General features: G+C 36.8%; 1 protein-coding gene across 1 annotated transcript in view; it reads left to right on the forward strand.

Annotated features, from left to right (window-relative positions):
- Window positions 1–14,406, forward strand: part of LOC105035197 (DNA polymerase epsilon catalytic subunit A) — a 59,108-nt gene that overhangs the window by 18,993 nt on the left and 25,709 nt on the right. The window contains 11 exon segments of the mRNA XM_073243448.1: window positions 437–550; window positions 1,096–1,200; window positions 2,130–2,248; window positions 2,342–2,483; window positions 2,556–2,650; window positions 2,806–2,905; window positions 3,040–3,125; window positions 3,251–3,427; window positions 11,415–11,502; window positions 11,697–11,777; window positions 11,880–12,023. Of these exon segments, the coding sequence (XP_073099549.1) occupies window positions 437–550; window positions 1,096–1,200; window positions 2,130–2,248; window positions 2,342–2,483; window positions 2,556–2,650; window positions 2,806–2,905; window positions 3,040–3,125; window positions 3,251–3,427; window positions 11,415–11,502; window positions 11,697–11,777; window positions 11,880–12,023 (1,251 nt within the window).

A 14,406-nucleotide genomic window follows, 5' to 3' on the forward strand; every position in this document is an offset into this window, starting at 1 on the left:
TACAAAACATGTGATATATTTTTGAATCACATATCTTCTGATGGATATGCTTCCACATTCTTGTTTTTTGCTTCTTAACGTTGTTCATGTGTGAGATTGACAATTAGATCTCACTGCGTGCTCCCTGCATTATGTCCTGTTCACTTGATATGTCTGTGGAAAATGTAAATCATTGTAGTGTATATTGAAATATTTTCAGCACTCTTATCATTTTTTTTGAGGACACTCTCTTCTGCCTTTTCAGCTGTATCTTTACAAAAGTTCGTCTCATATACTCAGTTTATCATTTGAGCTTGACACATGTTTTGTTGTTGTATCATAATTAATTTCGAGTTATTGTTCTGGAGCCAAAGGAATATTATCTATGTAATATTATTTTTGCACATTTGCATGTGTAAATGGTTTTGTTGACTCTAGTATATTGTTCTGTTTCCAGCAATTGATCAGAAATCTTGATCGTGATCTGCAATATGCCATAACAGTTGAGGGGAAAATGGACATTGATTCAATCTTGAACTATGAAGATGTGAAAAATGCTATACTGGAAAAGGTATTCTCCTTCCTGATTTTTTCCCTTACTTTTTAATCCCCATATTTGTCTCTCTTCTTAAGCCTTTCCTTCAATCAACTCAGTGTAATTGATTTATGCCCTATCATACCTGCTTTTCTCTAAGCTTTTCATCCTCTTGTTTCCAAAGCAAGGGGGAAGACCATGTTTCTCTTTTTAGATACGTCAAATGTGTATGTCTCTCCAATCCTTTTTTTTTTTAAACTTAGATTACTTTTCTGTGAACTTTTTTTCTAGATGCTCAATTTGTATTAGTTACTAAAATATTCTATAATAAAGTTTTTGGTTTTACTAATTTCTATCTGTGCTCCAATATCTATCTGTGCTGTCTACTCAAAAAAAAAAAAAAAAAATGGTGTACTGGAGAACATTTGGTGATCTGGTGAACACTGTTTTTTGATTTAATGGTGAACCATGTTTTTTTTTTTTTTAAAGCAGCAAGTAGTTCTAAAATATGAGAATATGAATGCCTAAGTGTCGAAGTTCAATGCCAGTTGTTCTATATAAGCTTACCTCTTTGCTTGCAGCTTATCTTCTTGCGAGATCATCCAATGCGTGAGGAGTGTCCTCTTATTTATCATCTTGATGTTGCCGCAATGTATCCAAACATTATTTTAACAAACAGACTTCAGGTATTGTCTTATACTTTGAAAAGATGTATTTAATTTGATGTTATTTTCATGTAATTGAAAACTTTTGCAATTTTTTTTTTTTTTTAGATGGAGCATCTTGCTTATTTTTCTTCAGTATTGTCCTCTTCCCTTTATTTAAAATAAATTATATAGGATTATGCACAGAAAAGTGTTTCTGTTATGATAGCAGAAAGAATTTCGGACTTCAGTACTATGCATTTGATTGGAATTTAATTGTTCAATCTGCTATTTGTTACATGTTTCAAATCAGATTTAAAGACCTGGAGTGGAATAAGCATGCTCATTATCACCAACTGGGTTTAGAAAAAGAGTTTGAGAGACCTACTTTTTTAAGTATCAGTACAAAATAATGTTAAAGAACAGGAAGCAAGAGTAGTTGGGAGGGAAAGGAGAGTAAGGAGGGGAGTTTTTTGTGTTCATATTATGAATATGTTTGAGACCATCAAAATGCATGAATTTAATTTTCTAGGCATTAGTAGCATGGATCATAATCAACCATGTTGATCGTAATTTGAATGCCTCATTATTAATTTTGGAGTTGAGAGTAGATAGATACCCTCTCCTCTTGCGAGGAGTGAAGTCCATGTATATATATATTTGTGTATATATATACACTACATGCCTCGCATACAACATGCAGGGAGCAAAAGCTTGCCTTGTGTTAATGGAGTGTGACTCAGCAAGCCTTAGCCCAATCATATGATAATGAGCACCTCTCCAAAATTTACCTCCTCCTCCCACCTTTTAATTTTAAGATGTCTTTCATTTGCACCACCTAATAATAACTACTTAAGCTGCTTATTTCAAATGTAGATCTCTGCTTTGGTTAAATTGTTAACTGTACTGAGGTACCTTAGAATTATCCTAATAATATTGATGAAATATTTGGATGTTATGCTTTATTGCAGCCACCATCAATAGTCTCAGATGTAGTTTGCACAGCATGCGATTTCAATCGTCCAGGAAAAAATTGCCTGCGTAAGCTTGAATGGGTTTGGCGAGGGGAGATCTATATGGCAAAGAAAAGGTTCAAGCATAGTGTCTGTTCTGTTTTGTGATTAGTTAGATGGCACTCTTTTGATCTGCTAATTTATAAGTCATCTATCTTTCAATTTTCCAGTGATTATTATCATATAAAGAAGCAAATTGAGTCAGAACTGGTGGAAAATGGTGAAGGTCAGGCAATAAAGCCCTTTCTTGACCTCCCCAAATCAGAACAACAGTTGAAGCTGAAAGAACGCTTGAGAAAATATAGTCAGAAGGTAGACACATGTGACTTTTTATAGATTTCCCCTTGAGGAACCTTTAGATAGACTGATGGTGATGTCTAACAGGCGTATAAAAGGGTTCTTGACAAGCCCATCACGGAACTTAGAGAAGCTGGGATATGCATGCGTGAAAATCCTTTCTATGTGGATACTGTTAGGAGGTTTGCGAACTTTTAGTTCCTTGATTATGCAATGATTTTCGATATTTTCTGTAGAAGGAACTTGTGGCTTTCTGTTTTAGGTCTACTAGTTGTAGAGTTTATCTTTTCTCAAAAGATTTTGCTAAGTAAAATCTGCTGCACTTCTCAAATTCCAGCTTTCGGGATAGAAGGTATGAGTACAAAGGTCTTAATAAGGTATGGAAGGGAAAACTGGCAGAGGCAAAATCCAGTGGGAATTCTATTAAGATTCAGGAGCACAGGTGGGAATTACATTTACCTATACATACATATATAGTATGTGTGTGTGTGTGTGTATGTACTTGTGTATGTATGCATATTTTAAATATCACCACAGGACTATTCTCATTGGCCTTTTCCTCACATGGTGTTTGCAGGATATGGTTGTTCTATATGATTCCTTACAGCTTGCTCATAAATGTATACTTAACTCGTTTTATGGATATGTCATGCGCAAGTGAGTTTTAGTTGAACACATTTGACCATATATCTTGCATGTGATTGGATTTGGTTACTTTGTTATACTTGATGGGGACTAGGAAATAGGAACTTAAGTGACATTCTTTACTGTGCATCTTAAAGGGGCGCAAGATGGTACTCAATGGAAATGGCTGGAGTTGTCACATACACTGGTGCAAAGATAATTCAGAATGCTCGTTTACTTGTCGAAAAGATCGGGAGGCCTCTGGAATTGGACACAGATGGCATCTGGTGTGCTCTTCCTGGATCTTTCCCTGAGAATTATTCCTTCAGAACAAAGTAGGTATATAGTTTTTGGATTTTCCTATTTTGAAAAATGCAAAATGCTTAGCAAAGCATCATTGAAAACTATTAATTTTCATATGTGAGTGTATGTCAGCCATCTCTCTGGTTAACCCATTTCAGATTGATGATTGTTTTTCTTAAGTTGCATAGATTTCATCTAGCATGAATTCATAGTTGTGCCCTACATTTATTTGGGGCTTTACCTTTATAGTTTCTTTGTGGCAGGTCTATTGTTTCCTTGTGATTGCTTCTATATCATGAGTCTAGTACTAAATCTTTGTTGTCTTGTTAGGTAGGTAGCATTAGGTGTTCTGGAGTCACTATCATTATGAGCATGTCAGTGCATGCGCATTGTGCCTGAATTTGACACTCTGTTATTCTGTAGTTGCCGGGGAATGCAGCAAATCGATTTTCCTTAAGTTATTACTTTTTCAAATGCCACCTTTAAGATTCATTTTAGTGTCAATCCTCTTATGCCTGAGTTATGTTTCTTCCCTATTATCATAGATATCTAGAAACTGCTTTCATGTTACCCATGCCATATTCTTCTTTTAACTGTTTTTCATGTCTCTTCTGCTAATGAGTTCCTTTTCCTTCTACAAGAGAATTGGGTTGTTGTGTCGGAAGGGTAGACCATGCCTTCGTGGTTGCATTTCAAATTAGGACTTGGTCTGTACGAGGCTAGAAACTCATTATGAAGATGCTGGATTAGATTCAACTTGTGGATGGATAAGAAACTTTGTTTGTTTAGTAATTTTGTGTTATCAAATCCAATAATAATTGTGGCTGTGTTGACAGCATATTTGTCACGCCCCCGACCCGAGATTGTGAGTCGAAGGTCATGGCAACCGTCGATACTCATAAGAAACTTTTCTTATAAGCATACAAGGCATCTTATCACGATATTATACACTTAAAGTTAAATGAATTTCAATTTTAATGATCAAACTTTAGTTCAAATAACAAATCAAACTCAGTGTCAAAAGAAAAATAATTGTCTGACAAAGTCAACACTTAAAATAAAGATCTTGCATCAATTCTGAGAAAATTCTAAATCAACTAAGCTAACTCCATCTCTAATCGCTCTCCCAACCAAAATCCCGCATCATGCTAATTTTCTGGATCTGTAAAGAAAAAATATAAAACTCATCATGAGCTAAATAGCCCAGTAAGATGAGTCAAAGGTACAGCTATAGGGGAGAATCCTTCTACAAATCATCTGTAATAACCTACCATTCTCAAAAAATTCTGAATCTCAAAAATATTTGTGGGTCTGTTCCACTATACCACAGTTTTCACTTTTGTTGGATCCACAGAAATTCCATCTTTAGATACGATGTGTCCTAAGAAGACTATTTTGTCCAACCAAAATTCACACTTCTTAATTTGGCATAAAGCTTTTCTTTCCTCAATATTTGTAGTACACATCGTAAATATTCTTCATGCTCCAATTTGCTTCTTAAATATATCAAGATATCATCAATAAATACGACAACAAACTTATCAAGATAGGATTTGAATATTCTGTTCATTAAATTCATGAAGGCCGCTGGAGTATTGGTTAACCCAAATGGCATCACTAGAAATTCATAATGTCCATAACGAGTTCTAAATGCAGTCTTTGGTATGTCCTCTGTTTTGATTTTTAACTGATGATATCCTGAACGAAGATCAATTTTAGAAAAAACTTGTGCACCTTGCAGCTGATCAAACAAATCATCGATTCGAGATAGAGGATATTTATTTCTGATAGTGTTCTTATTCAACTCTCTATAGTCGATACGAAGCCTCATACTACTATCTTTCTTTTTCACAAACAAGACTGGAGCTCTCCAAGGAGATACACTAGGTCTTATAAAACCTTTATCTAACAAATCCTGTAATTGATCTTTTAACTCCTTCAACTCCATTGAAGCCATTCGATAAGGAGCTTTAGAAATCGGACCGGTATTGGGTGCCAACTCAATGGTAAATTCAATTTCTCTGTTTGATGGTAGTCCGGATAAATCATCAATGAATACATCCGAAAATTCATTTACGATAGAAATATCCTGTAACCTCAATTCATCATGTTCTGTATTCTTTATTGATATTAGATAACCTCTACATCCCTTTCTTAGCATCTGTCTAGCTTGCATAAATGAATAATCGTGGAGGGGTGGTTCCTGTACTTCCATCAAAATTGAATGTTAATTCTCTCGGTATTTGAAAGTTCACTCTCTTTTCATGACAATCCACAGAGGCATGATAAGTAGCAAGCCAATCCATTCCTAGAATGACATCAAAATCATGCATATTAGGACCACCAAATCTGTCGGTAATTCTTTTTCTCCTATTCTGATACTACATGACTTGCACATACTTTCGGTACTCAAAATATCACCTACTGGTGTCTCAACATATAATTTAGTTTTCATAGGTTCACATACTATATCATGTTGTCTAATAAAAGTAGTGGATATAAAGGAGTGTGTAGCACCAGAATCAAACAAAACTGAAGCATAAATACCAGATACAGGAATGATATCTGTCACCACAGCATTAGAGGCCTGAGCATCCTATTGTGTGAGTGCATAGATCCTTCCTTGAGTTTTCGGCTTTTGACCTCCATCCTTTGTTGTGTGGATCTATTCTCATTCTTCTGGGAGCAATCTGTAATTTTGTGTTCCTTCTGTTCACAGCTAAAATAAGAATCAATATTCCATGGGCAATTAGAAGACTCGTGCTCTTTTCGGTCACATCTCGAACATCTAGCCGTCTCATTCTCACGATTCTTATCATTTGCTGGCTTCTTTGCTGGACCTTTATTGTTCTGATTTCGTCCTTGAGTTCCACCAAACCTATTTCTCTTTTTCTGATTCTGTTCTCTTTCCGCATGTGCTTTATTAACTTCCCTCTCAATTATCAGAGCTTTATTCACAACTGAGGCATAAGTAGTTAACTCATAGGGTACAACTTGTTTTTTAATTTCCGTCTTCAGTCTCATTTCAAATTTATGTACTCTATCTTGCTCAATTTCAACTAATCTTGGGATGAACTTGGCTAACTCCGTGAATTTAGCTTCATATTCTGCAACGGATCTGTTCTCTTATTTCAGATGAATGAACTCTTGCTCTTTCTGTATTCTGACACTTCGAGAAAAATATTTGTCAAAGAATTCATCTCGAAATCTCTCCCAAGTGAGTGGTATCCTATCGTGTTCTTATTTTTGTTCAAGTATACGCCACCAGTTGTATGCCTTACTTTGTAACAGATATGCTGTGTAGCGAATCTTCTCATCATCGTGGCATTCTTGCACGGCGAATGTCTTCTCCATTTTTATAATCCAGTTGTCAGCTTTCAGTGGCTCGATGGTCCCTTTGAAGGCAGGAGGAGCTAGCTTTTTAAACTCAACGATGTTGTTTCTCTGCATCGGATGTTCTCCATGTCCAGGTATCGGTGGAGGATGCTGACGTGGCTGCGCATGTTGTTGTTGAAGTAACTGTTGCTGTGTTTGAACTACTCCGATCAGAGTTTGCATTAGTTGAGTCATGTTCGGCTTTTCCTGTGCTGTCGGAGTATTTCCAGTAGGGTCAATGATTCCCTTCTGCTGAGATGTGCCGCTATTCAAATGGGGAGTGTTGTCATCAAGTGGATTTGATGTCCTTCCTACCGCTCCTTGAGTATTCTTCATTTGTCGTGGAGGCATATTGACCTATGACAAATTTGAGATGATAACTTATCCTTAATAAAGTTATAAACTTACTTAAGATAGGTCAGATCATAATCATCATAACTAATCTCTCAAATTTTTTAATATCTACCCATCACTCGCTCATTCTATTCCACATGTCTTTGTCTATCTACTTATGCTCTGATACCATATAAATTGTCACGCCTCCGATCCGAGATTGTGAGTCGAAGGTCATGGCAACCGCCGCATACTCATAAGAAACTTTTCTTATAAGCATGCAAGGCATCTCATCATGATATCATACACTCAAAGTTAAATGAATTTCAATTTTAATGATCAAACCTTAGTTCAAATAACAAATCAAATTCAGTGTCAAAAAGAAAAATAATTGTCTGATAAAGTCAACACTTAAAATCAAAATCTTGCATCAATTCTGAGGAAATCCTAAATCAACTAAGCTAACTCCATCTTTAATCGCTCTCCCAACCGAAATCCCGCATCATGCTAATTTTCTGGATCTGTAAAAAAAAATATAAAACTCATCATGAGTTAAATAGCCCAGTAAGCAGTGTATACCTTTAACTGAATAAATCAGGCAATAATACTATACATATCGATTTATTGATAATAACATAATCAATATGTAAATTCATGAATTCATAATTTAATTCATCACACTATCAATCATATATAAAATTTCAATTCATCATAATTTCAAATTATGCTTATCATTTTAAATTCATCAAATTTCTTAAGTTCTTCTTACCAACCATGAACTATGACCACATTTTTCCTGTAGCAAGGTCATAATACCGCGTATCTTCTTGCGGTAGGCTGCGAATCATCTGGCAGCAAAGTCCTTCGGAACCGCTGGTTTCTCTGGCAGTTTGTCGCTGGTCTCGCTGGCGACATAAACCCTCAGGACAAATCAATTGCCAATGTATATGCCTCCATTGGCGGGGTCCTTTACATAGTCAGGTTGTCAATTCATATCATCTTCCAATTCATATATTATTTCAAAAATAATATAAATAAGTGGTATTCGAGTCAATCAATCATATCATTCTTTATGATCATACATCATTATAGTAATTTTCAACAAATATCTTTAATCGTAAATAATTTTCAACAATTATTTCATTCATAATTAATTTCAACAATATTTTCAATTACAAGCATGCCATGAATTAATATAATTCGAATTTATAATTTACCAGATAAATTCAATAAAAGTAAAATACTACTTACCTCAAAAGAAAATTTAAACTAGGGATCCTAGAAATCTTGAAAATCCTTCTCTGAACCTGGTACGTCAAATATCATATTTTTGATCAAAATTTCATCAAATTAAAAAAAAATAAAAATTCCTAAAATCCAATGTCCTCACATGGATCTACTAGATGACAGCGTCCAGGATTTTTGGATTGATTCATGGAAATTCTTCTTGTATTTCTTTTATTATTATTATTACTATTATTATTATTATTTTTAAAATCCATCAATCCTAAAAAAAATCCAAGAGAGAGAGAGAGCAGAGAGAGAAAGTCTCTCTCTCCTTCTCTTTCTCTCTCTCCCTTTTTTTTCCTTTTTCTTTTCTTTTCTTTTTCTCTTTTTCTTTTTTTTTCTTCTTTTTTTTTTTCTTTTCTTTTTCTCTTTTTCTTTTTCCTTCTTTTTTTTTTCTTTTCTTCTCTTCGCGTGTTCTTCCCTGGCCGAAACAGGGGACCGACCGGTCCCCTCCTTTTGATCGGTCGTCCGGACTGCAGCTTGCACGGCGAAGGTCGGGTGGCAGGGCGGCAACTCTCTCGAGTTCGGAGAGGCCAAGGCCGGCGGTCGGCAATGATCGCCGGCGCCAGAAAATCAAAGAGAAGAGACCAAACAGGGGGGTCCCTTCTCCGACGAAATCCGGCGACACCCGTCACTGGTAGTTGTGCACAGAGGCACGGGAAGAAGGAGAGAGGAGAGAGGAGAGAGGAAGAGGAAGAAGGGCTTACCTCAGCCTCCGGTGATCCCGCCGGCGAGAAATTGCCGCGAGCACGAATCAAGGGGCTGCGGCTTCAATCGGAGAAATCAGGGAGGAAGAGAGGGAGGAAGACCGGTGGGGGGTTCTTAGGAAGGGGGAAGGTCTTTTTATAGAGAGTCCTAAGACCTCTAGTGGTCCTAGGACTCCCGATCCACCGTGGCTCATCGGAGAAGAAGACTCCTATCGGGAGTCTTCTTCCCGATTTCTCTGTTTCCTTTTTTTTTTTTTTTTTTCAATTGGGCTTGGGCTTGGGTCTTCTCAATTGGGCTTTGGGCTTGGGTCATGACAATATTATGTATCAATTCCATGACAAAGGTGAGGAAGGCCTGATATTTGCTTTAGAGTGAGACTGTGGAAGAACCAACTAAAAATGCAAGGATTAAACTAACTAGACAATAACCTGAGCCTAGAAGTAATATAACAAAATAATATAAGGGATGGCTAGTAGCTTTACACCCTCACTACCAGGAGGGCTTCTCCATGCCAAGGACTCTACCAAAGTGATGCCTTGAAGCATGCTGTGACAAAGATTCCACCAATTGGCTTCACTGTCGTCCCCAGAATCACTAAGATCTGCCTAAATCCACCACAGAAAGAAAAAAGAGAAAATTTCATTCACTGATCAAGACTTGGGGCACATAGGAGGTATTTATACGGTTTGAGATCCCTTGTAAGTGATAGGGTTGACTGGATGTCCTTAGAGCTTGAAAACATATAAAAGAACAAGTTCCTCCTAAAACTTACAAAGTAAGTATTCTCACTATTGGAGAACTTATAGAAGAGATTTTCTTCTGATGGTGAACTAATTACCATTTAAAGGGCTTGGATGGTAGCTACATTGTTATCAGATGCCATTTGGTGGTGTCAACTCTATTTTCAGATGCCTTGGTACGTGTCTTTGAGTTGGACTTGGCTCCCTGATCTTCAGACAGTGCTCCAGGTTCTTTAGATGGTGGATGGGGCTTCGTTGGATCTGATGGAGTTCATCTCGAATCTGGTTACTTCTTGGGCATGCCTTCGAAGCTTTCTTCTGAGGTGACTGGGGCATCATCTATTAGCTTCTGATAGTAGTTGTAGAACTGCGGAATGGTATTGGTGTGACCCAAACCCTCTTGGGTCTGATGGTGATTGTGGGGTCGTTGGAAGTGTTCTGATGGTCAAGGTGGTGGCATTGGCTGCTTCTTCTAAGGTAAAGCATTCACCATTAATTTCCTTTTGATGGCATTTAGCTTGCCATCAAAACATTTCTAAATGAGGGATATTTGCTATTGGATTAGAGCTTGATCCACATTGTTCCTTGCGAGATCTCGAGCAAGATTTCAAATACTGCTAGAGCAGTACGGTACAGATGGTACCATATCGTTCTGGTGGGTTTTCAGCACTGGTACACTGTCGATACAGGATGCACTTAGTACTCGGTATCGTACCATTCTAGCAAGAAACCAGTACATGGTCTAGTACTGGTATTTGAAACCTCAATCTTGAGTGTTTGTATGACCCTTCCGATGGGTCAACTCTTGGGTCCCCAGGTAATCATAACCAGGGTAGTCAAACCATAGGGTCAGGCATCTCTGGTCTGCATCACTATATGTGTGCAAGTTTTCCTTTTTTGAGTGAAATTAGGATATCGTATGGATGGAGTTATATGGTGGCATATTGCTATATCAGACAATTTAGCATTGTGCTTGCTTCTTGGACGTTCTGTATATGAGCTTATTAATTGTTGAAAAATGAATCCTTGTATTGTGGTTTGCTGCTCATTTTTTATTCAATTTACAATTAATCATGCTCTCTATTTGTCATGTTTTTTGCCTTTTCTTGAATGCCTAAATGAAATCAGAAAGAATCTTGTTATATGTGATCTGGTTGAATCCAACTCCTCTACAATCTATGATACAATCCTAGTCTTGAAAACATTGACTTACATGTTCAGAATATGGTGGAATAGACTATAGGGCTAGGGTTAGAAAAAAGCCATTCTAAATTTTGGTCTGTTGAATTGTGGTTCGTCCTAGCAATCATCAGCAACAATGACTCCCTATTCCATTCATCTCTTTGTCTTCTCTTATTCCTGGGTATTTTCCTCATCCTTTCTCAATGGCTGCAGCCTTTGTCACCTGGTGTGCCTACCAAGCACCAGTAGCTGCCTTGAGAACCCTTCTCGAGTAATTGTTTATTGGATGTCAGGCATGTTAATAATGAAAATAAATTTATGGAGTTAGGTTATTTTGGTCTTATCATTATATCTTCCGGATTTGTATGCTGACCATAGCTGATGTTTCTTTCAGAGATCCAAACAGGAAACTGACAATCTCATATCCATGTGTTATGCTTAATGTGGATGTTGCAAGAAACAATACTAATGATCAGTACCAGGTGAGCAACAGAAAAGCTCAACTTAATGCTAAATCTCATCTATGATTAGTATTTATAAAAAAAATTTCTGTTTCTCCATTTGAAGTCATTTGCTCTAATTGCTTTATATTGGGGTTAAGATCTGTGTTAAGCATAAAAAATATTTTTACCCGTATTTTGCTCCATTCTGTTTCTCATGAATGCATTCCTCTCAGACACTTGAAGATCCTATTACTAAAACATATACGACCCACAGTGAATGCTCCATTGAATTTGAAGTGGATGGGCCATATAAGGTAAATATAGTGCCATGACATAATCTCTATTTTCTGGCTATTGGGTTTTGTTTGTCCTTCTTGCGTGTCAAGGTGTTCATTTTGTCATGGTTTCTTCAACAGGCAATGATCCTCCCAGCTTCGAAGGCAGAAGGGATCCTGATCAAGAAGCGGTATGCTGTTTTTAATCATGATGGTACACTAGCAGAGCTCAAAGGTTTTGAGATTAAACGTAGGGGTGAGCTGAAGCTCATAAAAGTTTTCCAGGTATGTGTCTCTTTCTCTGAGGATGTTAATTTTGTGTTCATTTAGTAGCATGACACATTTAGGGTGTATTCGAAGTAGCAAACATGTCTCTGAATGGACTGTAATGCTTGGAGCCCAGAGGTGTACTACCCATGTGATTTCCATTTTGTTTTTCTGGATACACATAATGAACCAATCAAATGATCAAAACACCCTTTGACATCACCCATTTTATGCAAATAAAGCAAAATTTAACTGTTTTACCTGTCTTAGAAACCAATGCACAAAGTCACCTGGGCACCTACCTAGGTTTAGGCAGTCCCCCAGCTTTTCCACTTCATGGCCCAAAAATGGCCCAACTGCCTAGGTGGTTGTATGTACAGCCTGGTCATTTAGTGGGTTCTAAGCAGGCTCACCTACATGACCTAGGTTGGTAGATGTGGACTATCCTTTAAACAAGACTGAATCCAACTTGTTTGATGGGAAAATTATGACCTTATCCTGTAAACAAGACTAGATCCAACTTGTTTGATTGGAAAATTATAACCCAGCACCACATGGATTTCCTTATTGGTGCCCGAACTCATTGGCCAGTTGAAACTGATAACTGTTACTAAATTTTTAATTTGTTTATTTCCAACTTTATTTTGATTATCTGTCATTTCGTAGAGTTGCTTGTTGCACTAACATAATTGAATTGTTGAACATGTTTCGTCAAATGAACAACAAACTTCTAATATGTATCATCGACGGGATTTTTCTAATGGTATCATTGACAGGATTTTATTTATTTTATTTTTGGTACAAGGGAAAATTTGCTATTTACTAGTTGACATGTCATACTACTTCAGGTTGAAGTGCTAATTTTCCCGCTTTGCTTCTTGATTTCCTTTGATTTATTTCTATTTTAATAACTGTTATATATATGAATCTTATTTATTTTTTACATATTTATAAGACTGCATAGGCATCACCTAAGTATCTACCTTCCACCTAAGCACCATGGTGCCCCTACCCGCTCCATTTCATTACTATATTTAAAATGCTTGCTGTAATTAATGTGTTGGTTAAATGACCAGTATAGCCTTTCATTTTACCCTTGTGAATAGCCATTATATGTATATGTATTCATACACATACATGTTGATGTATATGTGGATACACCAATTGATTCAACATATTAGCATCTTGTGTCCCCATGTGCCCTCATGTTCTCCTATGTGTGCATGTTTTTTTGTGTGTGCATGTGTCCCCATGCTTGTGTGCAAACACTAGCTCACGTTCATCATGTACTTATGATTTTCTTGTCAAATATGATGTCCTTGTGCTGCCCGTTGATTCTTGAAGTTTACACTTTGCTCTGCATGAAAAGTGCTAGTAGACACATATGCAAGGACAAGTATGTTGCTTTGCTGTGACTCCTGGTTTGTGAAATATGATGCTTGCTAAACTTGTCAGGGATGCTGTATGTCACTCTGCAATGCATGAAATGCATGTGGGGATGAGGGTGTCAGCTGGTGCTATTGGTAAAGTCATTGAGGGTTGGTACAAAGGACCTTGGTTTGACTCTGGCCCCTCAACTCAATTTTGTCCGGGATTTCTCCGTTCAGAGTTCTCCAAGAAAAACCATGGAGATGATGTGTGCAAGCACAAATATGTTGCATTAACATGGTGATGTATGACCAATTAGTGGACCTAAAGCATTAGAAAACTAGGACTTGGGTTAAGAAATTTCTTTACCATCAGGGAAGTAAAGGTTTCCTCTTTGAAGACTACAAAAATTATGAGATCAAGTATTTCTGTTTTGATCTTTTGGAAAAGGCATGGATACTAACAGTAGTTTTGTAATGGTAATTTGCTAGCCACTGGTGGGCCATGGTTGTCTTAACTGTTATAGCAGAAATTCATATTGCAGAAATGACATTAAATTATGCAGAAAATAAGAAGGAAATTTAGGTTGTCGAAGCATGGATTATATCAATGAAGATAAGAAATAATAGATGTGAATGATAGAGATCAAGTAGAAAGGAGAAGAGAGAGAAGAAGGGCCACTGACCTGCCAAAATTCTTTCATTCTTCCAATAGAAACCACATATGCTGCTTCTAGGGACCAGACATAAGGCATCTTTATAGGGTTTAACATGACTCTTTCTGCAAATAACATCTCCAAATTTTTTCCTTAAAATGCAAAATTTGGAACATTTCATTGAAAGAAACATAAAAAAGACCCAAAAAAGAATCAAGTATAAATGATTTTATAAGTAATTGACTCCAACATATACCTAAAGTAGAGCTATTGGACACCAATACTACTTAAAATAGGGCTCTAAAACGTACATTAAGAATTACCTTAAAAATTCTAAAAATACAATAAAACTAGACCAATTTTTATTTGCCATCACAT

Source organism: Elaeis guineensis, chromosome 9 (assembly GCF_000442705.2).
Source record: "Elaeis guineensis isolate ETL-2024a chromosome 9, EG11, whole genome shotgun sequence".
Classification (NCBI taxonomy): domain Eukaryota; kingdom Viridiplantae; phylum Streptophyta; class Magnoliopsida; order Arecales; family Arecaceae; genus Elaeis; species Elaeis guineensis.